The 23,631-nt window shown below is 54.9% G+C and overlaps 10 protein-coding genes across 10 annotated transcripts; 8 read left to right on the top strand and 2 right to left on the bottom strand.

Annotated features, from left to right (window-relative positions):
* Positions 1-70: 70 nt before the first annotated feature.
* HMPREF1541_05844 (uncharacterized protein) lies at positions 71-1,924 on the top strand (the record flags this gene model as incomplete). Its single annotated transcript, XM_008720181.1, has 1 exon — positions 71-1,924. The coding sequence occupies one exon, from the start codon at positions 71-73 to the stop codon at positions 1,922-1,924; it is 1,854 nt and encodes a 617-aa protein (XP_008718403.1).
* Positions 1,925-4,390: 2,466 nt separating this feature from the next.
* HMPREF1541_05845 (uncharacterized protein) lies at positions 4,391-6,268 on the top strand (the record flags this gene model as incomplete). Its single annotated transcript, XM_008720182.1, has 1 exon — positions 4,391-6,268. The coding sequence occupies one exon, from the start codon at positions 4,391-4,393 to the stop codon at positions 6,266-6,268; it is 1,878 nt and encodes a 625-aa protein (XP_008718404.1).
* A 650-nt stretch (positions 6,269-6,918) lies between these two features.
* HMPREF1541_05846 (uncharacterized protein) lies at positions 6,919-8,892 on the top strand (the record flags this gene model as incomplete). The annotated part of the gene is made up of 1 exon (XM_008720183.1): positions 6,919-8,892. One exon carries the CDS (start codon positions 6,919-6,921, stop codon positions 8,890-8,892), a length of 1,974 nt encoding a protein of 657 aa, XP_008718405.1.
* Positions 8,893-9,680: 788 nt separating this feature from the next.
* Positions 9,681-10,615, top strand: HMPREF1541_05847 (uncharacterized protein; the record flags this gene model as incomplete). The annotated part of the gene is made up of 2 exons (XM_008720184.1): positions 9,681-10,416; positions 10,476-10,615. The coding sequence occupies 2 exons, from the start codon at positions 9,681-9,683 to the stop codon at positions 10,613-10,615; spliced, it is 876 nt and encodes a 291-aa protein (XP_008718406.1).
* Positions 10,616-11,416: 801 nt separating this feature from the next.
* Positions 11,417-13,795, bottom strand: HMPREF1541_05848 (uncharacterized protein; the record flags this gene model as incomplete). The annotated part of the gene is made up of 1 exon (XM_008720185.1): positions 11,417-13,795. One exon carries the CDS (start codon positions 13,793-13,795, stop codon positions 11,417-11,419), a length of 2,379 nt encoding a protein of 792 aa, XP_008718407.1.
* Positions 13,796-14,176: 381 nt separating this feature from the next.
* Positions 14,177-16,663, top strand: HMPREF1541_05849 (uncharacterized protein; the record flags this gene model as incomplete). Its single annotated transcript, XM_008720186.1, has 1 exon — positions 14,177-16,663. The coding sequence occupies one exon, from the start codon at positions 14,177-14,179 to the stop codon at positions 16,661-16,663; it is 2,487 nt and encodes an 828-aa protein (XP_008718408.1).
* Positions 16,664-17,741: 1,078 nt separating this feature from the next.
* On the top strand, positions 17,742-19,130 carry HMPREF1541_05850 (cAMP-dependent protein kinase type 2; the record flags this gene model as incomplete). The annotated part of the gene is made up of 3 exons (XM_008720187.1): positions 17,742-18,371; positions 18,420-18,673; positions 18,719-19,130. 3 exons carry the CDS (start codon positions 17,742-17,744, stop codon positions 19,128-19,130), a joined length of 1,296 nt encoding a protein of 431 aa, XP_008718409.1.
* An 842-nt stretch (positions 19,131-19,972) lies between these two features.
* HMPREF1541_05851 (uncharacterized protein) lies at positions 19,973-20,374 on the bottom strand (the record flags this gene model as incomplete). Its single annotated transcript, XM_008720188.1, has 1 exon — positions 19,973-20,374. The coding sequence occupies one exon, from the start codon at positions 20,372-20,374 to the stop codon at positions 19,973-19,975; it is 402 nt and encodes a 133-aa protein (XP_008718410.1).
* Positions 20,375-20,966: 592 nt separating this feature from the next.
* On the top strand, positions 20,967-22,037 carry HMPREF1541_05852 (uncharacterized protein; the record flags this gene model as incomplete). Its single annotated transcript, XM_008720189.1, has 3 exons — positions 20,967-21,059; positions 21,123-21,566; positions 21,612-22,037. The coding sequence occupies 3 exons, from the start codon at positions 20,967-20,969 to the stop codon at positions 22,035-22,037; spliced, it is 963 nt and encodes a 320-aa protein (XP_008718411.1).
* A 739-nt stretch (positions 22,038-22,776) lies between these two features.
* Positions 22,777-23,362, top strand: HMPREF1541_05853 (histone; the record flags this gene model as incomplete). Its single annotated transcript, XM_008720190.1, has 5 exons — positions 22,777-22,786; positions 22,908-22,938; positions 22,989-23,068; positions 23,121-23,224; positions 23,276-23,362. 5 exons carry the CDS (start codon positions 22,777-22,779, stop codon positions 23,360-23,362), a joined length of 312 nt encoding a protein of 103 aa, XP_008718412.1.
* Positions 23,363-23,631: the final 269 nt, after the last annotated feature.

Raw genomic sequence — 23,631 nt, forward strand, 5'->3', positions numbered from 1 at the left:
CCGGAGCATCTCTGCATCGCTTCGGAACATCAATTGGACCTGCTTGAGAGACCAGTAACAACTAGCCACCATGTCGGCCTCAACCACGGAGACGCCTAACAACGGCCACGTCTACGCCGGTGAGAAGCATGGCGCTGTGCCCCAGAACGGCAGGGACAGCTACGATGTCGACCGACGCGCCTCGAAGACCCTCGGCGAGAAGTCACCCGGTGTGGCTCGCGTCGAAGCCATCTCCAGCGTGCTCACCATGAAGGATCGCATTGCTCTCTTTTTCGGCGTCTTCCTCATCTCCTACGCCTACGGCCTCGACGGCACGCTTCGCTACACCTATCAGCCATACGCGACCGCCGACTTCGGAGTGCACTCCCTTCTCGCCACGGTCAATGTGCTGCGGGCGGTGATTGCTGCTGCCGCGCAGCCCACCGCCGCGAGGATTGCCGACGTTTTCGGCCGTGCTGAGCTCATTATGGTGTCTGTCTTCTTCTATGTCCTGGGCACCATTATCGAGTCTGTGGCCACTAATGTCAACACCTTCTCTGCCGGAGCCTGTGTCTACCAGATCGGATACACCATGATCATCGTGCTCGTGGAAGTCATCATTGCAGATCTGACCTCGACTCGCTCGCGTCTCTTCTTCTCCTACATCCCCGCCACGCCCTTCATCATCAACACCTGGGCGTCTGGCAACATCGCCGCCGACGTTATGGCCGCCACGACCTGGAAATGGGGCATTGGGATGTGGTGCATCATCTATCCCGTGTGCGCCGCGCCGCTCATCGTCACGCTCCTCCTTGTCGGCCGCCGCGCCCGCCGGGAGGGCAAGCTCGACTCGTACAAGTCCGAGTTCCAGTCCAGGGGCGCGGGCGGTCTGGCGGTCCAGCTCTTCTGGCAGCTCGACGTTATTGGCGTTCTTCTGGTCATCGCGCTCTTCGCGCTGATCCTCACGCCGCTGACCATCGCCGGCGGCTTCAGTGCACAGTGGCGGCAGGCTCACGTCATCGCGCCGCTGGTCATCGGCATCCTGTGCGTTCCGGGCTTTCTGGTGTGGGAGCTGTTCTTCGCGCCGCAGCCGCTCCTACCTATCCGCCGCATGACCGACCGCGGCATTTGGGGCCCGATGGGTATCGCTCTGTTCCTCAACTTCTGTTGGGGCATGCAGGCCGACTACCTGTACACTGTCTTGATTGTGGCCTTTGATTTCTCCATTGCCGGGGCTACGCGCATCACGCAACTGTACAGCTTCACCTCCGTCATCACGGGCACGCTGCTGGGTCTGATCGTCTACAAGGTGCGGCGCCTCAAGCCGTTCATCATCGCTGGCGTCTGTCTCTTCATCGTCGCGTTCGGCCTGATGATCCACTTCCGCGGCGGTGACGACGGCTCCTCGCAGGCCGGCGTCATCGGCGCGCAGGTGCTGCTGGGCTTCGCCGGCGGCATGTTCCCCTACCCGGCACAGGCTTCCATCCAGGTCCAGGTCAAGCACGAGCATCTCGCCGTCATGACCGGTCTGTTCCTCGCCACGTACAACGTCGGCTCCGCTTTCGGGTACACCGTCAGCGGCGCCATGTGGACGCAGATCCTGCCCACCAGCCTCGAACGCAACCTGGCGTTCCAGACCAACGAGACGCTCGCCGCTGCCGCGTATGCGGATCCGTTCTCCATTGCCCTGCTGTATCCTGTTGGGACGCCCGAGCGCCAGGCGCTCATCGACAGCTACCAGCACATCCAGCGTCTGTTGTGCATCACGGGCATTTGTTTGTGCGTGCCTCTGCTGGCGTTTGCGTTTGCGATCCGCAACCCGAGGTTGGATGAGAGGCAGACTCTTGCGGAGGATTCGGACAGTGAGACAAACATCCAGATCCAGCGTGGACAAGAGGTGGTGGCGCAGGGCCAGGGCAAGTGGTTCCACAAGCTATTCTCTTGAGGTGTGTGCGATCTAGGTACAGGGGCGTGTAAATAGGTGAAGCATGCCGGATTATTGTGAGAGTTCGATATGGCTCTGTAGGATAAGGGGGCTCGGGAGAGTTGCGGCTTCGAGAAACGGAGAGTATATTAATAATAGTAGTTGTGTAATAGAGATGATTGTGAGAGCTGCACAGGGTCTTCACCTTTGATGCTGCGGTACTGCTGTGCCGGTCGTAGTCATACTACGGTGCCTTTCGCACTTGGTGCAGTATACTGTGCATTTCCCGCATGCCGACGACTGCGATTGGGCTGCCGTAGCCTGCGCGAGTCCTGGGCGCGTGATTCTTGGCATCTCCAGCTTAGCAAAGAGTAGGCTCACACGCGGGGCACAAGACCTCGAGGCAGCGAGACTGCTTCAAGCGGCCTTGTGGGACATGCTGTTGCGAGGCCCGCACCTCGTCGCCTCGATTTGGTGGGAGGCTTGCGGAGGGAATCCGCAGCCACGTCTGAGCGGATGAAATCAGAAAGAAAGTACTCTAGTTGCGTGGTAAGATGATTCCCGAAATCCAGCTTGCTCTCAGGGGAGCGGATCTCTGAAGCTCGGGCTCGTTTGGTATCTTGCAGCTGTTATCGCCTAGGGGCTCCATGTCAGGGATCTCCCCTTGCAAAGTTGGTATCTCGCTAGCTCGTCGGCTGGATACCTCAGGGTAGTAGAGGATAGACGGTATAGTACGGAGTACAACAAGTAGCGTATACACGCCCAGTCTCCTTGGTCAGGGATAGTGGGTCGGCGCGCAAGGCTTAAGCTCCAAGCCAATGTGAGACAAGGGAAGTTCGGGAGCATGGCTGCTGGCTTTGGCATTGGCATGTGTTGGCGCGACGAGTGTTCGGCAAAGCTTCTAGGGCTTGCATATCCGCTCCGGAGGCAGTATGGATGTACCTTGGGACGACAGGACAACGAGGCGATGGCGTGTCGCCTGTGTCGCGACCTGCACCGGCAGCTACAGTAGACGAAAGCTCGGTATAGGATTGGTCGATAGTTATTCTAGAACATGAGGGGCGGAGTCTTGCCGGGGAGTGGCCGCCTGCCGACTCGCCACAGGGACAACAGTATCTGCGACGCTGTTATCTGAGAATGCAGAAACGGGATCAGGCTCCATGCAGCGACCATCGTTCCGGCGTCCATACGACTGGTTGCGAGAGACATCGGTGCGCTCCGTAGATGGGGGCTCGGTGGGCCGACCAGTAGGAAACACAACGGGAAGCGCGATTGAATGCAACCTCATGGCGGATTAAAAACAGAACCTTCAGTGTCCAATCCGGGAGGACCGAGGTTCAAAGAGTGTCCAACGAGGCAAAAGGGCCGTGTGTGTGGCGTGAAGAATCTGGAGACAGAGTTTATCGCCAAGCCTTTCCCAAGCGCTTGCCTCGTTAGCAGCAACGACATGGGTGACCGGCGCCACCGACACGTGAGATGCGCTTCTGCTTGGCATCCATGGTCGCTGGTACGATGTTACCCTGCAAACTGGTCGAAGCAACGAGTGGACCGTGGTTAACCGCTTGAGCCGAACTGGGTGGGGGGGCGACAACGCGATAGAGAACGATTTACGAGATGATGGTCAAGGGCAAGGACCAGTCCGGCTAGCGTGCAGTCGTTTCGAGGACTCGCACAGGTCCAATACCGAACCAAATGCCAGATACCAGAGCTGAGGGGAGGGCACAACACGGATCCCCGCTCCGCCCCAAGGGCATCCCTGACCCAGACCTCGATCTGGCTTTCAGGTGTGCTTTTCCGCGATCGATCGCAGGAATGCGACGTGAAGTCTGACGTGCGACAATATTACTATGGCGCCTTCTCAGCCTCAAGGTGCGGATAGCATTTCAGAGGCTGAACGACGAGTTGGACGAGTTGACAGCGGCCATCCGCTGGCAGGAATGCTGTTACCTCACATCAAGCTAGGGAAGCTTTAGCCCGGTTCTTAACCTGAACACTTGGTGCCGGAAAGCAAACGGCCCAAGCAAGGGCTGGCGGCCGGGGTGGCGGCAGCAGACAGTGAGCTTGGATGGCTCTCGACCACTGGGAGAAGGCGATAACCCGGCGCCGAACGCCACTAGATGGTGTCGAAGCCCCCCAAGAGGAGGTGAGCAGGGGCTTAATCCGCTGCCAAGGCACATCTTCTCTTGGCAATGCTACCAATGTCACCAAAATCTGAACTATCGCGTGCGACCTTAATCACCACCCCGGCAGAACCACGCTTGCAGAACGCTCTGGTGCGGCGTGAAAGATAACACCAAAAATCACCTTCCCGTTTCGAACCAACCTCCCGTGATGCCAGAGAGGTAGGCCGGTGCTGATCTCGTGCCCCTTCGTGTCCGCTTGTGATATAATTGACCACGCAGTTCCCGCGACCCGGTCCAAGCCCTTCCATCCCACACCTCTCCCTTTGGGTCATCCATAGTTAGACATCCGAGTCCTTTGACCACCATGTCTGCCCTCGGCCACAACGAAGGCGACGCTGTCGCCGCCGCCAAGGTCGATAACGCCCAGTATGCCTTCTCCCCCATCGAGAAGGAACTAGGTCGCGGTTCGGTCGATGCTGGCCGCCGCACCTCCATCATCGCCGAGGATGAAGAAGACGAGCACATAACCGAAGACGATCTGCTCAACCTCCGCCGCGTCTCCGGCAAGATCCCCTGGCAGGCTTACACGATCGCCTTCTGCGAGTTGTGCGAGCGCTTCTCATACTATGGCTCCACTGTCGTCTATGTCAACTTCATCCAGCAGCCTCTTCCTGAGGGTTCCACCACTGGCTCCGACGATGACCAGCCTGGTGCACTGGGTATGGGCCAACGGGCGTCCACCGGCCTGACCACCTTCAACCAGTTCTGGTCCTATGTTATGCCTCTTCTCGGCGCCTACCTGGCTGATGCGCATCTCGGTCGCTTCAAGGCGATTAACCTCGCCATTGTTTTCGCCATGGTCGGTCACATCATTCTGACCGCATCCGCCGCTCCCAGCGTGCTGAAGAACTCCAACTCCGCCCTGGGTGCTTTTATCGTCGGTCTGATCGTTCTCGGTGTTGGCACCGGCCTCTTCAAGTCCAACATCTCACCCCTGCTGGCCGAACAACAAACCACGCTCAAGAAGAAGATTGTCACACTCAAGTCCGGGGAGCGAGTCATTGTTGACCCAGCCGTCACCACCGCCCGCATGTTCCTGTGGTTTTATGTCTGCATCAACATCGGCTCTCTCGTGGGCCAGATTGGCATGGTTTTCGCCGAGAAGTACGTGGGCTTTTGGCTCTCGTACTTGCTACCGACTGTCCTCTTCATCTGCTGCCCAGTCATCTTGGCTGTCTGCAAGAAGCGCTACCGACTCACGCCTCCTACCGGCTCTGTCCTAAGCAAGTTCTTCAGTATGTGGACCTATGCCATGAAGGGCAAGTGGTCCATCAACCCGGCCACGACCTACCGCAATTTCCATGCCCCCGACTTCTGGGATAAGGTCAAGCCCTCGTTGGTGCCAGTTTCGGCTCGCCCTGCCTGGATGACTTATGACGATGCCTGGGTTGATGAGGTCCGCCGCGGTCTCAAAGCCTGCGCCGTCTTCTTGTACATGCCTCTCTGGTGGCTCGCGTACAGTCAGATGACCAACAACTTGGTCTCCCAAGCTGCCGTTATGGAGCGCCACGGCGTCCCCAACGACATCATCCAGAACCTAAACCCCATCTCCATCATCATCATGATCCCGTTGATGGACTTCGTCGTGTACCCTGCCTTCCGCAAGTACAGAATCCCCTTCACTCCTATCAAGCGCATGACCGTCGGCTGGGCCACCGCATGCCTCTCAATGATCGCCGCCTGCGTGACGCAGTACTATATCTATGAGAGATCAGAGTGCGGCAAGTATGCCTCGGGCGATATTCCCGGCACCGAGGAGTCTTGCCCTGCTGCACCTATCAACGTCTGGGTCCAGGCCCTCCCATACGTCCTTGTCGGTATCTCTGAAATTTTCACCAACGTCACCTCACTCGAGTACGCATTTACCAAGGCTCCCGTAAATATGCGCTCGCTGGTCATGTCCATCAACTTGTTGATGAATGCCTTCAGCTCCGCCATCAGCCAAGCTTTCGTCGCATTGTCAGCAGATCCTCTGTTGGTGTGGAACTACGCTATCGTTGCTATCATTGCTTTCGTCGGTGGATTTGCCTTCTGGTTCAACTTCCGTCACCTCGACAAGGACGAAGACAGACTCAACATGTTGGAGGCCTCCGCCTATGCCGGCAAACGTAGAGGCAGTGTCGCTCCTGCTTCGGTCGAGTCCGGTGAAGCTAAGCATGTTGTTGAGCCGACTAAGGTGTAGTTTCATACATACGCTTTAACGTGTCTCGACCAGATACTTAATGAGACGACATCCTTAGGATGTAGATGATACCCTCGTGACGCAGAATGGCCGTTTGGAGTGGGCGTCGGCTACGTCAATGATAACAACAAAAGTTATTAAAATGAATCTAATAGATTTTCTCGTGCTCATCTTGTGACATCAACCTCTGTACACAGGGAATACGAGAATGAGTCTCAAACAAAATATCATTACCCAAAACACACTGAATCGACTCGGGAAGCTACGTTTGGTCTCGCCTAGTATTACTGCGCCCGGGCGTCCTTGCGGTTCATGTAGCCGGGATAGGCGAGACACACGCTGATTGACTCTGGCTTTCTGTGCACATGCGTGATGACAGACGCCAACTTGCAGCAGTCGAATGATTGAACAGAGGCCCAGGTTGATTGCCGCCGGTTGGAGCACTCCAGGTGGGGGTCATCTCCACTGGAGCAGGGCACCTCAAACAACGTCAGGGCCATAGGCATGGGACTCTGAACTCCATGTATGCAACACACCATATCTCCTTACTGTCAGAATAACATCGGAATCTTTGTACTGAGAAACTTCTCAAGAGTTGATCAAGACAATGCCACAGTAATCAAACAACAGGCACAACCGCCGCTCGAGCCATGTCCAGCACAGGCATTGTCACGTATCCGCCATCTGCCTCCTCCGGCTACCACTCGCCTGCAAAGTCCTCACTCACTGAGCAGCTTGATAGTCAAAATGCCGGCGACAGAACTCCACGCTCCTCCCACTTCAGTGCCACCACCACGCCAAAGCCTAGGTCGCTTTCCGATGCACCCAAACCCGCACTGTCGCCATCACCAGCCCTCCGCGAGAACCGTCGAGTCTCAAAAGATGATTCATCTCTCGCCCTAGAAAGTCCTACCACTCCACGTAGATCTACATTCCACGCAAGAGCCCTCTCGCTTACGATGCCGCTGAAGGACAGCCCTAGCGACCTCCAGCAGTCAACAGGATCATCCTCGCGTACGCCGCTCTCCCCAAACCTTGAGCCTGCTCACATCTATGGCTCGCCCGCGTCTATGCTGCCCCGGAGATCAAGAGGACTGGATTACACAAGAGCCTGCACAAATTTACACCATTCTACACTCGCTGAATCCTCGCCCGATGCTTCTCCTGTCACCAATAGGATTAATATTCCTCAAAGACGCAGCCTTGGTGGCTCTACTGTCCTAGACTCCCCTAGCAACACCGCGAGCCACATGTGGTCCACCATCCCGGAGCGGACCGCCCTTTCGTCCTCTGTCAGCAGTGTCAACATGTTGGACTCCGATTCCGACTCCGAATCAACCTCTGATGAGGACATGGGCATCGACCGCGAGAGCGAGGATCCTATGTTGAACACGCCTGCTGCCTCCCGGCTCCGGGGCAACCTGATGGGCGCGGGGTTCAACAGCCCTGGGACTGAATGGATGAATAGCACGCCACCATCAACAGCGCAAAGTAACCTAATGAGCTTCAGCTCCAACCTTCTCAGCTTTCGAAGACGAATTCGCAAGGGCAAGAGCCAGCACAGCTCGAGCAGTGTCTCTATCAAGAGTTCGCGACCGTCACCTGGCCCACTTTCACCGGGCATTGTTAAGAGCGTGGAACAAAACGGCTATTTTGGCACCGGTCTGACCCGGAAGCAAGTACAATCGAGGCGGGAGTCTCTGAGCCTAGGGACTGATGAACTCCGACTCAGTGATTCTGAAGAGAGCAGCAGTAAAAACGGTGTGATGCAATCTGATATGGATGTAGAGGGTCCCCGAGGCGTCATTCGACGCGCCGTCACCAGACGTGGCAACTTGCTCCCCAAGTCCAAAGGGTTTGCACGTATTAAGGCTGCTTTAATTGAGGAATCGACGCCGATCGATAGTGAAGCCCGGCGGGAAGCCGAAGTCATCAAGCAAGTCCAGGACACGGACCCCACCTTCTCGCCGCCTATCAATCCTACCTCAGACAATATCGAAACATCAATTGAGGACTCGCTTGCCAGCTCACTCGACAAATCGGCCCCTTTGACATTTAGCCAACACGCTGCCAAGAACTCGGCAGCAGGCCTTGGTTTCTGGCACAACAACGCCTTCGGCATCCAGGATGACCGCTATCGAACGCCTCCTCCCACGCTCCTTCCCCGTGAAAGCTCTTCCGCAGTCAGCGATGAGATGATGGATACATCAGCTTCAATGATAAACACCAATGGAGGGATGAATGGTGACAACCTGGCTCTGCGCAACTTCCAACGCTCTCGATCAAGATCTACTACACCACTCGCTGCAGGGGCACCCACCGCGGGAGACGTGGCAAGAAGAGTGAACAACAAACGTAGAAGAGAAGACGACTTTGACTTGGGAGACTTTGTCAAGCGCCGAGCCGTCAGCCCCGGCCTGAGCGTTCAGAGCAGCCCCGTCCTTCCTCAGAGCCCTATTGCAACTGCGGCGGATAAGAGTTGGGGCAAGCCACCACCGAAAGCTAACGGGAATGGGGAGCGGAGCAATAGTGCGAGCAGCGGTAGCAACGGGTTCAAGAAGGGAGTCGGTTTGCAGCGGATGGACGAGACGAACGACGGACTGATGAGTATGAGTATCGACTAAAGGCGGCAGGCCAACGTGCGGTATGGATTTGGGGAAGAGCGTCTGAGCGATTTGCACCTCATTTCTGAAGATTCTGTTGCATGGAATTGGGAGCGTGGAGTTGACGGATGCCCTTTGGATACAAGTATCGTGTTGGAGAGACAGAGCCATTCACAATGCTATGATGCACGACGCGTGACCATCAATGATACGCAAGCATTTGTAGTCAGTTGTCATGTACTTCCTTGGCTGGCTTCGGATTACGTTTATATTCGTGAGCGTACCTCGCATACATTGGCTGACGCTACTGGTGTTCGAGGTTCCAACACGTCTCGAAAGCTTCTGACAAGGAACTGCTGAATCAATCACTTCCTTCCTCTATGGGTACAGAGTGACCTTCTACAAATTCAGTGCCTTTTCTGCGGTGCCCGTACGCACATGCAGCCGCGGGATAACAGGATGACGTCGAGGACGTTCCTGCGTTGGAGTCGGAAGCCTTCCCCAATTCAACTTCTCCAGCCCACCAGAATTTTGGGCACGCAAAATGCACCGCTGCACCTGACCTGACCAGCTAGTGCTGGGCTACTTCGCTCGCTACCTATCCAATAACGAGACAGCCTCCTCTACATCCATGAATATCTGCTGGAGCTGCTTCTTCACATCTAATGACGCTCCCCTGAAGTGTTCCTGCCGTCCTCTGTTCTCTGCACCACTTCCCACCGCGAAAGATTGTCCTCCGCTCACCCCGCCCCGCCGCCCACCACCCTCCTTGGCCGCCGGTGGCCAGCGAACATCCTCCCCCCGCCGCAATGCACGCTCTTCTCCTCTACCCACTCTATGCCCTGCTGGGATACCTCGGCGTCATGCTCAGCTGCTTCGGCCTCCACGCCTACGTCCCCGGCTGCCCCCCAGTCATCGGCTTCGTTGCCCGCTGTCTGTCCGCATACCTATCTCTCATCGCCTGTGCGGTCTACGGCACTATTGCATGCATGGTCCTGCGGGTGTTCAACCTGCACTACAAGTACGGCCAATGGACCACAGCCAAAGCCTTCAAGTGGGTGTGCCGGTACACCATCGGGGTAACCTTTGAGATTCAAGGAAATGGAGATCAGATACTCAGCAGGAAACGGCCCTATGTCATAGTTGCAAACCACCAGACTGAGCTCGACATCCTCTTTCTCGGCGCCATCTGGCCACAGCACTGCTCCGTTACGGCCAAGAAATCCCTGCAGCGCATCCCGTTCCTTGGGTGGTTCATGACGCTCTCGGGCGCCGTCTTCATCGACCGTGTCGATCGCAGCCAAGCGCTCAAGGCGTTTGAGGGTGCTGCGACCGCGATGCGGGAACTTAGACAGAGCGTCTTGATCTTCCCAGAAGGGACACGGAGTTATAGCAGGAAGCCGATGCTCCTGCCGTTCAAGAAAGGAGCCTTTCACCTCGCGGTACAGGCTGGCGTGGATGTGTTACCGATCGTGGCAGAGAACTACTCGCGAGTCTTGGATGTCAAAGGACTGCGATTCAATTCTGGGGTCATTCGTGTTAAAGGTGAGTAGGCCTAGCTGATCCCATCTAGATTTCAGGCTCGGGATGCTAATGGAACGCAGTGCTTGACCCCGTATCGACGAAAGGCCTGGGCGCAACGGACGTGAACAAACTCTGTGACGACACCAGGAATAACATGCTGGCAGCCCTAGAAGCTATGGCGAAAGACCCGGACTCACAATCGAAGGCTAAGGCGCAGTGAACGAGCGGGCAAGAGCGTAGAACAGCCAACGAGTCTCATAAGGTCAAGTTCATCCCCTCTGCTCGGGCCCATCATCGGAATCCGGTCTACGAGAGGAGATAGTGCTTCGCATGCAACGATATCTTCAGCGGATCATACAGCGAGCCACACCGATGGCGGCGCACTCCACGAGCCCAGACTGGGGACATGGAGAACCTAGAGTACGAAATCATCCCTGGACGGCAAGAGTAGAGGCTCGATCCTAGCATTAGGCCCAACGTGCAAAATATGCAGCCCTGCTGCCAAAAGAACACCCTGTCAGACCGCGAGACAGACGCCGTGACATGAAGCAGGACACGCTAACAAGCTCCTCGTGGGAAGCACTTGGCTTTAAGGTTGGAAAACGTCGCCACGCAACGGGAGCAAAATGTGGTGGTGTCCTTTTCAAGAGTTGTTTCCTTGTACGGCACCATCTCTAAGCCAGAATGAGAAGCACGGTGCAGCAAAGCGATTGCGTTACGCTATTTGGCAGGGAGATCACGACAGGCAGGATAAAGAGTGAACGGTAGAATCGCATCGACTCTCACAACCATGAGGCTGCTTACTGTCATTTCCTAAGGTGTAAGGTGTGATACGTGTCACGCGATTTCTTGGTCTATCATGAATCGTGATCCTTCCGCCCCGGTACAGACTCCCCTGGAGGAGTGGCCATCTTTCATCATCATCATCATCATCATCATCATCACGCGCCGTGCCACTCACCCCTTATACTTGTTCGGCACCAGACTTTTTGTTGTCCTTCCAGGCAATCCACGCCGGCACCTAAATCCTCCTGAAGAAATAGACATACGCAAAGCGCTTCATCTCCTCGACTTCTCCACCCTTGACCACCTTCTCATCATTGAATAGCACCCACTGCTTACCCTGGCCTTCCTCGCCTGGCACCTCCTTCCTGATGAAGGCCACATAGTGCCCCGCGTGGATACTGGCACCTTTGTGACACACGATGCTTTGCAGCTCGAACTTTGCGGGCAGCTCCTCGCTACCTGGAATCTCACGAGATGCTGCGACATCACCAGGAGGAGCAGTGGCGGCGGCATCATCGCCAAAGTCGCCTTGGTCGTCAGGGTGGCTGAAGACCCAGTCAACTGCCCGCTCAACATCGCCGTTGCATTCTTTGAGAGCCTTGCGAGCCTGTGGCGCGGATATACCCATCGCATCGAGCATGGCCATCTTCTCGGGGTCCGGCCCTCCTGTGGCCGCGCTCGGAGCTGAGAGAGAGGAGATGTCAAGTGGCTCATCGATATCCGGGTCTTCCATGTGCTGGAAGAGCCAATTCATGGCGGTTTCACCGTCAGCATTCCCAGTTGCGTGCAAAGCGCGGATGCAGCGTGGTTCTGGGAAGCCCATGCCTGTCAGCTGTGCCATGGCGGCTTCGTTAGGTGCAAATTGGGGGGCGGCAGCCGTATCTTCGGGTAGTTCCTCCTCGCCAGGCTGCAGCCCCGTGGCTTTGTAAGGGGAAAGGTCGAAGGGCTCGTCATTGACTTCCAGGGGAATGTCGAGCTTGGTGGGTACCCAATTAATATGAGCGAAACGAAGGGGATTGATGACGAGGTTGGTAGGGAAGGTCTTGAACTTGAAAGACTTTGAGAAGGATTTGGAACCGCAAGCAGAGCAGTTGTAGTCGACTTGTGTGGGGGTAGTGAAGATGTCTAGACATTCCTTGAGAGACACGGGCTCGTATTCGGAGCCCCTCTCATTGTCGGGTTTCGAGGGGTCGAAGGCGGCTTTGCGTCGAGCTGGAACAGGAATTGATATGTTGTCTTGTACATCGGTCCGGTAGCGAACCCTCTTGCAGGTGAGGCACTGTAGTCGGTCCTCCATTACGAATTTGAAGGCATTCACAGGATCTTGGGCAGGGTTTGGACGGTTCGAGATGCTGATGTTCTTAAACAGGTGCAGAAGAAACTCGAAAGCGTCTTGCTGGCGCATGGTTGAGAACTCTTCATGGTTACGGCCGATAAGATGCTTGAACATGGCTGGTGATAAGCCTTTCTGATGAGGAACCTCTGGCGTCTCGGGATTCGCATGAATCTCCATTTCGGCTGTCGAGTATCTTCCCGATAGGAGGCCGTCCGCGAGCTTTCGTAGCTGAGTCTCGATATCTTCAGCAGGAGCCGAGGTTGAAGGAGGACCCTCGTTGGGGTGATAATACCGCTGCTGGAATTCCGGGAGAGAAAAGAGGCACTGAACGCTGCTGGCAAGATAACAGCTGTTACCAATGTTCTTGAGTCCGGTCAAGCCGTTACCGAACAGAGGTTGCAATTCTTTACCGTCTTCTGTGGTCATTGAAAAGTCCCACTTGAGGTTCTGCTCGACTTGCATCTCCATCAAGCTCTTTTCTGTCTTTTCCCGCTCGGCGATATTGATGCCCCAGTGTGCTAAATGCTTCGCCAGGTCTGGATCGACCCGCTCCTCGTCACACTTGTAGCAGTAGATATCGGCGTTGCCTTCGGGAGTGATTGAGCCAAGCTTGACGGCGACACCGTGGCCAGCCTGAGTGGCATGTGCCAAACCATGTGAGTTTCCACCAACGCCACCGAATTGAGCACGTCCGCAACCTAGGTTGCCACACTCTAAACACAGCCACAGGTTTTCTCTTAGGTCGCACATGGAGCAATGGCCCAAGTCTCCCGATGGTATTTGCCTAGCGTCTTGCTGTTCGAGACAAAGAGTGTGCTCACATGGTGTAAATTCTTGCTCCCACGCTTTGACTTCCTCCGATCGGGCAAACGTCATGGCTTTGAGCACTCCGTTCACCATCTCGGGGATTTTGCCTGAGGTTGGATCAACACTCTGCAGCTGGCAAGCATAGCATCTGACCTCAGTCTTGGTATCATACCGATCTTCTTCGGTCTCGGCAGCAATAGCGAGCTTGGTCAACTTCTGAGGAGGCTCATCTCGCTGAACCTGTTTCCGAGTTCGTTTAATGTTGAGGACTAGAGGATGACTCGAGCTGCTATTATGAAGCTTTGAATGATTCCGTTCACCAGCACAGCCACCATTGAAGCAGGAAAGGCAAACGTCCAAACCGGCAGGGTCGTCGATAGAGTCGAAGCATTGGGTACAGTCTTCACGATACACAGACTGTGTAGGGCGGGGTGGCCTCAGGCTGGGATCGTTGACGTGCGGGCAAGACATGACTGGGGCTGTTACGGCTCCCAAAAGTACGAAGGGAGAGCCGAGTAAGATGGAGGAAGAGAGGAATGACAAGTGGAAGGAAGTGAGCAGGCTGTCTCAAATTGTTTGCCTCCATCCAAGAAAGTTGCTGTGGTACTTCGTCAGCGCTGCGGGCAGGCACGCGGCCAGTTGGAGATTCAGGCACCGCCTTTCGCCGATTACCTAATAGTGGGTCTATTCTGTTGCTCCGCCTAATTCCGGACGAGGATGGACTCGATGAGACGTGTCTCGCGCTCACTACTGTTGTGGTCTGCTCCGCCACAATTCTTCAGTCACTCTGGTAGCGATCTGATTGTGCTCATGATGTCTACGGCTTATGGTTCACGGTAAACGCTCCGTTGCATGATAGAGGAAGTGTTCGATGCAAAGCGATGGCTCTTCTGCAGAACGAGGAGTAAGTACGCTCTAGTCAAGAAACTCCCCCAATCTAACCTTAGCAGCTTCGCAATCTGGTACTTGCGGACTTCGTACCTCGCCAGCAACAAGGATGGGGTAGGTGAGCGCTTGATCAATGTGAACAATTCCATTCTCAACACTCCTGGGTTTCGCGCTGCTGGCTGGTCAACCGAGCCCATACGGAGAACTTACTCTCCGCCAATACCAACAACGGGCGCGGCAGAGTATTTTCAGAATGGTGCCAGTCTCAACAGAGAAGTCTTACTGGCCGACGACGAAGATGAGGGAGGAATGGTGACGGGAAGAGCGAGTAACGATACGATAGGCCCTGCGCTCCGCCGGCGCCGGCGAAAGGAGCAGATTGACGATGACGATAGCAGCGATTTGAGCGACGAGAGCGACGATGCAGAGGGCAATCAGCGAGCAGCACAGCAAATAAGATTCGCCAAAATGCCTGCTCGCACCCGTGCAGGGTCTTCGCCTGGACAGACAAGCGAGGGAGCCCATCCCGATGTCATGGTCACTTCACCTTCGAAGCCGCGGGACGGGCGACATCGCACCGGCTCACTTGGTGCTGTTGAGGCTGTCAAGGCTCGAGCTCGAGCTGACACTGCTACAAGCAGTGAGATGTCCTCTGAAAATGAGGTCGACCCGTCCTACTTTCAACGCCGCCAGATCAATGCACGCTCAGTCCCAAAATCAGTCCCGAGGGACCAAAGACCTGGGGAATACACCGCTCCTCTCACAGCCGCACACTATGAATCCGATGAAGACAGCGTGGGTTCGGTTGCATCCTCTGACTTGGGTGAAACCGTGGATTCTGCCTCTGCGCTGGCGGTAGGCACCGTCTCCCCTTCATCGTCTCCCGTGCTCGCTGGCCTGGCTTCACTCGAGTCGACATCCAGGAGCCTGCATTCCGGTCAGTCGGGGTCCCCAAAGAAGACACGCACACTTCCTCTGCTTCAACAGCTACCCCCTTCTCGTCCTATTAGCTTTGTGCCGCCAGTCAGTGCCCTATCTCAGGCTTTGAACGCGCAAAAGCAGACTCCCAAAAACCCCATTCAAGGCTTTGCCAATCTTTCGGCCAAAGGCACCCCCGATGCCTTGTGGATCAAGATCTATGCACCATTTTCCACAGATCCAGAGGAGCCGTTTGAGATGCCGCTGGTCAAGACCTCGAAGGACGGCCTTCGCATTATTGTGGCAGAAGCGATTGGCTTCGCTCTTTGGCGTTATACAGAAGAAGACTTACAGCCGCCACTACAACCGTCACAACTCAATGTGAACAAGTGGTGCTTTCGCATGTGCGAAGAGGGCGAAGTTGAATACGACTTTCCAGCCCTCGCTCGGACACGGCCAATTGCTGACTTCACGTCTAATAACAACAGAGGTGCACGGGGTCGATCTAGGGGCCGGAACTTCGACGAATTCGCTCTCGTCGAGGTGTCAGAAGGCGAGCTGAGGGCGAACAACGCGGAAACACCGCAGTTTATCCCACCCGAAGAGGAGGTCGCTATTTCAGCAACACCAGCAACACTCCAAGCGGAGACGAGTCCGAGTCCACATCCAGGAACCAGCCGTGCAACATCCTCGCGAACAAACGTCTTGCTCGCCGGCCAGCCGTTTGCGTCCGCTCTCAGTAACACATCATTGACACCTGCCGACCAACCAGTTCGTGCAGCTCAACAAGCTACGCCACGAATTGGGCCTACCAAGACCTTAAGGGTTCGCTACTTCGATCTTGATGTCTCTGCGCGATCAACCACCCTTGAAATCTCGTCGGATACCTATCTTGCTGAGATTCTCGATCAAGTCTGCAAGAAATGGAACTTCGACAAGGGCTTCTTCGTGCTCAAAGTCACAGGTACCAACACGGTCGCGCCACTGGACCGTACTGTGGAAGCTTTAGGGACCAGATCCGACCTGGAATTGGTTCGCAAAAGGTTTGGAGCTGGTCCAGCTGGATTGGCCGGCTCACCTGGTAGTGCATCACCGAATGCTCCTTTGCTCCTGGACATTCAAGGCCCGAAGAAGGGCAAGAAGGCGCAGACTGCATTTGCACGAGAGTTTGCACAGAAGCAGGATCTTGCGTCTAGTGCGAGCAACTTCAAAAAGTACTATGTGACGAGAAAACAGCTCACATCCTTCACCCAAGGCAACCAACGAGTCCTGATGTTTGATGGAGATATGCTGCATATTTTACCAACGGATGCTGTCAAGAGTTCATATGCAAAGACTAGCTCCCTTGCCTTCAGCGATATCATTCGGTGCAAGATCAGCAGCAAGCATAGCAAACTGGTGAGGATATCAGTGCCCCGACCCAACGACCCCAAGGGTGAGCTGAAGAGGTACGACTTTGAAGCGCGTACGGCAGGGGAGGCACAAGAGATCGTTGACGACATCAGTCGCGAGATGAGACGCGCAAGAGGGTGATTGTACCTGCATAGCCATGATCACTTATCATTTTACCCACTGAGCGGCTCCGGCAGCGATAGACGCTGTAGAGGGGTACACCTGCTTTCCGCCGCCCTGATGGAGCCGTTCTTAAACGTGGTGGATAATGCGTCCCATTGGACCGCCCGTTATGTCTGTCTACAAGCTTCCCCGCAGAGTGCAACATCAGCAGGCAAGCTTCAAACGTTGAATCGCGATCTTGGTCTAGCGGTGGGCGTCCGAAGTACCGCCTTTAGGCAAAGCGGCACAGCTGGAAAGTTGGCCGGGCAAGCTGCGTGTGGGCTAATCAGCTGAGGCAAATGCTGTCCGTGGACGGAAATGATGCGGGAGGGTGGTGAGGGGCTAGCCGTAGCTACCTCATCTTCGCATGCACCAGAGCAGCTGTTCCTGTTTTACTACTCTCTGATGGTACAGTGCTTGTGCTATCCTACAGTATTGTCCTCTGAACTTCACGGGACCGCCTGCTATCGTCCCGACTCGCTTCCCAGCGGAGATTCGTGGAAGGCGGCGAGCTGCATTGGGCAACGTGGCAAGCTTTATCGATTGTTCGTCATATCCCACCTCTGCCCCAAGCCCACCCCTGCATTCAAGCCAGCTGGACGCCAACCGCCTAAGATCCGATCACGTTCACCCATGAATTGCTATCTCCAGCTTGTGATTGTCCACTCCTACACGCATCAACCATAGATCATCCATGCTCCAAGCTCTCGATATAGCTGTTCTAGCGATCGGAGCCAACCCCTCGGTCGCTTAGCATTCCGCGCCTCACCCACCTTCAGAGGAGGCTGGTCACAGCACCGACCAACTCGACCCCTCGCCTGCTCTGCTGTCCATCGTCCAGCACTGTGGTCCCCTCAACTACTCCCATCAGCGCCATTGATTGGGACGCATTGCCTTGAGCGACTCCCAATTTATCTCTCGCTTGCTATCGATCTGCGACCGCGGCTTCCGTTCCTCATCTAGCCTCGTTGTCAGCTGTCGCTTGCCGCCCGTGCACACCCACTCTTTCTCTATTCGCAAACTTCATTTGGAAGCCGCGCTTCCCCACGTCGCCCTTATGCCGACTTTTGGAGGTCTTCTCAAGAAGAAGAAGACAAAGGAGTCAACAAGCGAGGAAAAGGGCTCTGGCTATCAAGCAATCCAGTACAAAGAATCCCATAAGAAGGACACTCAGACCTCCTCACAGTCCTCTAAGCCCGCCGCAAGCGATACCTCCAAAGCCACTCAACCCACCAACATAACCACCGTAACCTCCACCCCAGATCCTACCAATGACCGAACTACCTCCAACGGCTCCCCTGAGCAAGAACCAATGAACACTGCCAACCTGACCAACCCTCAGGGTGGGTCAGTAGAGAGCAAGGCTACTCCAAGGCAGACCAAGGGTAAATATACCCTGACTGACTTTGCATTGCAGCGTACACTAGGTACGGGCTCGTTCGGTCGCGTACATCTGGTGCAGTCTAAGCACAACCAACGCTACTATGCTATTAAAGTCTTGAAGAAGGCCCAGGTGGTCAAGATGAAACAGATAGAGCACACAAACGACGAGAGGAGAATGTTGCAAAGGGTCAAACACCCCTTTCTAATCACTCTCTGGGGCACTTTCCAGGACTCCAAGAACCTGTACATGGTTATGGATTTTATTGAGGGTGGTGAGCTGTTCAGCTTACTTCGCAAGTCTCAAGTATGACCTATCTCTCGTATCCCAATCCACACTAATTATCGTCTACAGCGTTTCCCCAATCCAGTGGCCAAGTTTTACGCTGCCGAAGTCACGTTAGCGTTGGAGTATCTGCATGCACAGAACATTATTTACCGAGATCTGAAACCCGAGAATCTCCTCCTAGACCGCCATGGTCACGTCAAGATCACCGATTTCGGCTTCGCGAAGGACGTTCCAGATATCACCTGGACGCTATGTGGCACGCCGGATTACCTGGCTCCCGAAGTTGTCGCCTCGAAAGGATACAACAAGTCCGTGGACTGGTTAGTATCATCCTGCTGCCCTTGTTAACCTACTAACCTCCGTAGGTGGTCCCTTGGCATCCTCATTTTCGAAATGCTGTGCGGCTTCACACCCTTTTGGGATGGCGGCTCGCCTGTGAAGATCTACGAGAACATCCTCAAGGGCCGTGTCAAGTATCCGCCATATATCCACCACGACGCACAAGACCTCTTGGTGCAGCTCATCACCGCCGATCTGACGAAGCGACTAGGCAACTTGCACGGAGGTAGCGCCGACGTGAAGAACCATGCCTGGTTCAGCGAGGTAACGTGGGAGAGATTGGTCAAGAAAGATATCGATGCACCTTATGTGCCGCCTGTCAAGGGCGGTGCTGGCGACGCGAGCCAGTTTGACAAGTACCCTGAGGAGACGGAGGAGTATGGCAAGAAGGGTGATGATCCGTATGTCTTAGCTCATATTCTATCTACAGGAGTATAAAACTAACAGAGGTTAGATACGGGCATCACTTCGTCGACTTCTGATCGATGCGAATTCACGCGCGATTGAATTCCCCAGACGAGGCAGCGACAGAGGAGCTAGGAGAGATTGTCCATTGATACGGACACTACGCCACAGGTCGATCGCCGAGGCAGCGCGATCTATCACGAGGCGATGCGGGGCCGAGATACGGGCTAGTGGGAGCAGCAGAGTGCCCGATGCGATTAAGGAAGTACGGTACTGGACGTCTACGATTGTACACGACTAAAAGGGGTCTGGGCTGCATTGATTACGAGTACAACGACTGTCACAGCGGAATTGTCCTGGTTGCGATACAACTGGCACCGCACGTGTGGCCGTCTCCTACTGTGTTTGGAAGGTATGCCTTAGAGCTGCATACGTATGCCCTATTTACTGGAATTTGTTATTGCGGAAGCAATGTTGTATAGCTGGTGTTCTACTGCTTCGTTCTGGTGCTAGGCCTCGTGTGCCCGAATGAGGGGAATTCATCACTACGTATCTCCTTGACCTGCGAAGCGGGTCATGGAAGGATCTTGAGTAGTGTACATTCTCATCATGCTCCGAAAACGCTCTAAACTATTTTTGTAGCCCTTCAGCGCACTCACTTTTGTACATACGGTTTTTGCCCCTCGAGACAGAAGACTATCTCTAGGCTGCCCGTGTATCCAAGGCTCCTGTAGCGAACTCCGCGGTACTCGAATTAGGGGTCAGTCAGCCCCCGATCACCGAGACGAGTACCGTCGCAGGAAGCAATCCGGCTGCAAGAGCCATCCGTCGGCGCTGACGAGCATCCTAGCATTTCGTCGGACCGTACCAGCCCTTTACAAAGCACTGCCTCCCATAGGAACTTCCCGCTGCTCGCGCTGCAGACGGCCGACATACGCAACGTTCACAGCGTTCCACGCCTGTATGTATTTGTCCATACAAGAGCTCAGGCACGTCTGCTCCTTGGAGCTCAGAGACGACCCGGGCGACGGCACGCAGTGCTGGAAGCAGTTCTTGTTCACGGTCTTGATGAGGACCTGAGCATTGGCTAGATTGCTCGATTGGCTGATCTGGGTTTGGATGCGCTGGCGAATCTCGCCGGAAGAGGCGGTCGAGGCGTTGAAGCCGCTGGGGGAGGAAAGCGGTGCTTGTGGGGGCGCGAAGTCCGTGGGTGTGGGTGTGGTGCTGTTGGAGGAGGAGGATGAGGATGAGGAAGAGGAGCCGCCGAAGAGTCCCATTTTAGATTTGTTGATGTGGTAGAGTAGTAAGGCAGAGGAGCGGAAGAGTTGCGCGTGTTGGTAGCAGTCGAAAGGTAGCTACCAGTCTCGGTGTATGGCTACGGGAGGGACGGTCGCTATGCGCGGAGTAGTCTTGGCCGAGTCTGTTCGTATCAGCTTCGTTTCGATGGATTATCCTATTGGCTAGGCTGAAGAGGGTTGATGCGATGAGCAGAAGGAAGAATTATACAATCGAATGAAGAGACAACGACATCAAGAACAGCTCAAGACTTTTGCGGAGCCATCAAAAAGTCATGTCCAAAGATGAGCACGCGGGCTGCGGACCCACATCGCCTCCAACTCGCCTGCAGCATGATTGAATGGCCACCATTTCAAGATCGCAGCTGTAACCACCAAAGACCCAAGTTTCAGGAGTACACACCCCACAAACTCCTTTGCTTCACGCTCTTTTCTTCTATTTTATTACTTTGCGTCCGGTGGCTCTGTCCAGACAGTGTCTTACCTCTGTCTTGAAGGCGCGGGCGCAACTCCTCAAAGGCCTGAATTCGTTACTGAGCGTCTTGGTAGCGTGATCATATTTCGGTAGGACATAATGCGGTGGCTGACGAGCCTGTGCGTGCTGGCAGCCAGCTGGACTGCGGGTGTGCTGGCTGCCGATGCAGATTCAGAGATGAAGAGTGTACCAGTATGTGTGGAAACCACTCGAGATATTGTCTCCTCGCTAGGTCCCGAGTGTCTCTAACGGTAGCCACAGCTACGAACGCACTCCCTCTCGGCTCCCTATCTTGACTCCGATATGGCCTCGCGCTGGTGGGACTTTGGCGGAGACACACTCATTCGTGCCGACAAGTATGTGCGGCTGGCGGCTGATCAACCCGCGCAGTCTGGCTGGCTCTTCTCACGCATACCGCTCACCGCGAACAACTGGGAGATTGAGATGGAGTTTTCAATATCGGGCAAGGGCAGCCTACACGGCGATGGCTTTGCGTTGTGGGTTACAAAAGAGCGGGCGCAACCGGGCAATGTGTTCGGACACGTGGATAGATTTGAGGGGTTGGGTGTGTTCTTCGATACGTACAAGAACAATCGGCCAGGCGTGGTCTTTCCGTACGTGATGGCGATGATGGGGGACGGAAATACTATGTACGATCGTGCGAACGATGGGAAGGCGAATGAGTTGGGCGGATGCTCGGTTAGTACACTTGACAGCTGGCGAAACAAAGCTGACACAATGCAGGCTCGAGGACTACGTGGATCGACTGTGCCATCGAAAGCAAGACTAACGTACATTAAAGATGAAAGCCTGTCCTTGGAGCTGCAGTATAAGACGGAGGGCACATGGACCAAGTGCTTTGATATCAAGGCCACCGACGCCGTGCCGTTGAAGCTCCCCAACCAGGCCTACTTGGGCTTCTCTGCCCATACTGGAGATCTGTCGGACAATTTTGACATTGTCGATGTTCAAACGAAGAACCTGTACACCCCCCGGGCAGCGACCAGTCGGCAGGGATACGGCAAAACTGCTAGCTCGTACACCCGGCAGAAGGAGGGAGGCGGCTGGATGTGGTTCTTCTTCAAATTGATCCTTTTCGCGGGCTTGTGCGTGGGAGCTTACGTGGGCTACAACGCGTACAGGACACGGAACAGATACTCTCGATTCTGAGGCGGCGTATAGATAGACACCGGGATTCACAACCGCACGTGACGAGGTCAGACAGTCACAATGATTGATTAGCGACGAAGAGTGATTGCAGTGACGAGCAGCCTCGGAAGTTGAGTGCTGAGCGACGCGGTCAGAGGCAGTGAAATTGAATGATCCGAAAGCCAGCATGCTCTGTTGGGCTTACAGCGTCACTGATGGGTCAAGAAGACCCGAAACCTTCCCACCACTTGCCACAGCTTCCGGAACTCATTATGGCGAAAACAACGAGACATACGACGGCCAGCAGTAGCCGCTGGGTATATGTAGCCGGATTGGAAAGCGCGTTTGAGAGAATTGAGGTGCCATGCAAACAAGTCGCAAACATGCCAAGCTGATCTCCACTCTTCTACTCCAACCAATCATTTGTCGCGTCAATGGATCTGTGACTGTCCTACCTGGCAAATTTGGGCTGATTTCAGGTGCTCCTTTCCAGAACCCAGATCACGGATCTTTGTGCAGTTGATTTTTGGCGCGTTGGAAATCTGAATCATCCCGCCAAGGCCTGATCTGGCCGCCTACCTTTGCCCCCCGTGACTGCCCATAAATCCGCCTTTTCCCTCCTTCCCCCTTCTCCCGCGTTTTTCTACTTCTCTCGCCAATTGACTCTGCGTCCTGCCCATCCACCATATCGCATACGCTGCGAATCTTCCATCCAGAACACTTTCAATTCTATTAATCTCATCCTCATAACACCGCAAACATGACTGGTCGTAAGTACACATGAGCATTGCAATGTTTGACGCGTCGCTGGCCCCACCTCGCCGTCAGCCGACCTCATCGTCGCCTCATCACTCCACCTTATCGACACAATGTACTGACAGATTCATGCAGGCGGAAAAGGTGGCAAGGGCTTGGGCAAGGGGTAAGCATTCTTCTTCCTTTCGACGTGAACCATGGCTGATAATCCTATAGTGGTGCCAAACGTCATCGCAAGATCTTGCGCGACAACATCCAGGGTATCACCAAGCCTGCTATCCGCCGTCTCGCTCGCCGTAATTCCTTACCACCCTCGCACGGTCGACTTTGTTACTAATGCAGAACTAGGTGGCGGAGTCAAGCGAATCAGCGCTATGATCTACGAAGAAACCCGTGGTGTTCTCAAGTCGTTCCTCGAGTCCGTCATCCGTGACGCTGTCACCTACACTGAGGTATGTTGCTCCTTTCAGTTAGCAAGCCAACAAAAACTAACCCTCAAACAGCACGCCAAGCGCAAGACTGTCACCTCCCTCGACGTTGTCTATGCTCTCAAGCGCCAGGGCCGTACTCTTTACGGGTTCGGTGGCTAGATGTTGTGTCATTGACCGTTGTCTTCTCCATACGACCACCACACTGTGCCTACTAGCTTACGGAGCTTCACGGATTACGACTTTTGCGGCGTTTACGGTGCCACACCACTGTTATTATGGGAATGGGATTCAGGGCATGGCATTTTTCTGCTGGAACAAGACAGCACAGACACGCGATAGATACCAGAAGCTCATCATCGCACATGGGCAGGCCCTGACCAGGGCACTACTCATTAGATAGTCGCAGACATCATCAATGAGAACTGCAT

The sequence above is a fragment of the Cyphellophora europaea genome (genome assembly GCF_000365145.1).
Source record: "Cyphellophora europaea CBS 101466 unplaced genomic scaffold supercont1.5, whole genome shotgun sequence".
Classification (NCBI taxonomy): domain Eukaryota; kingdom Fungi; phylum Ascomycota; class Eurotiomycetes; order Chaetothyriales; family Cyphellophoraceae; genus Cyphellophora; species Cyphellophora europaea.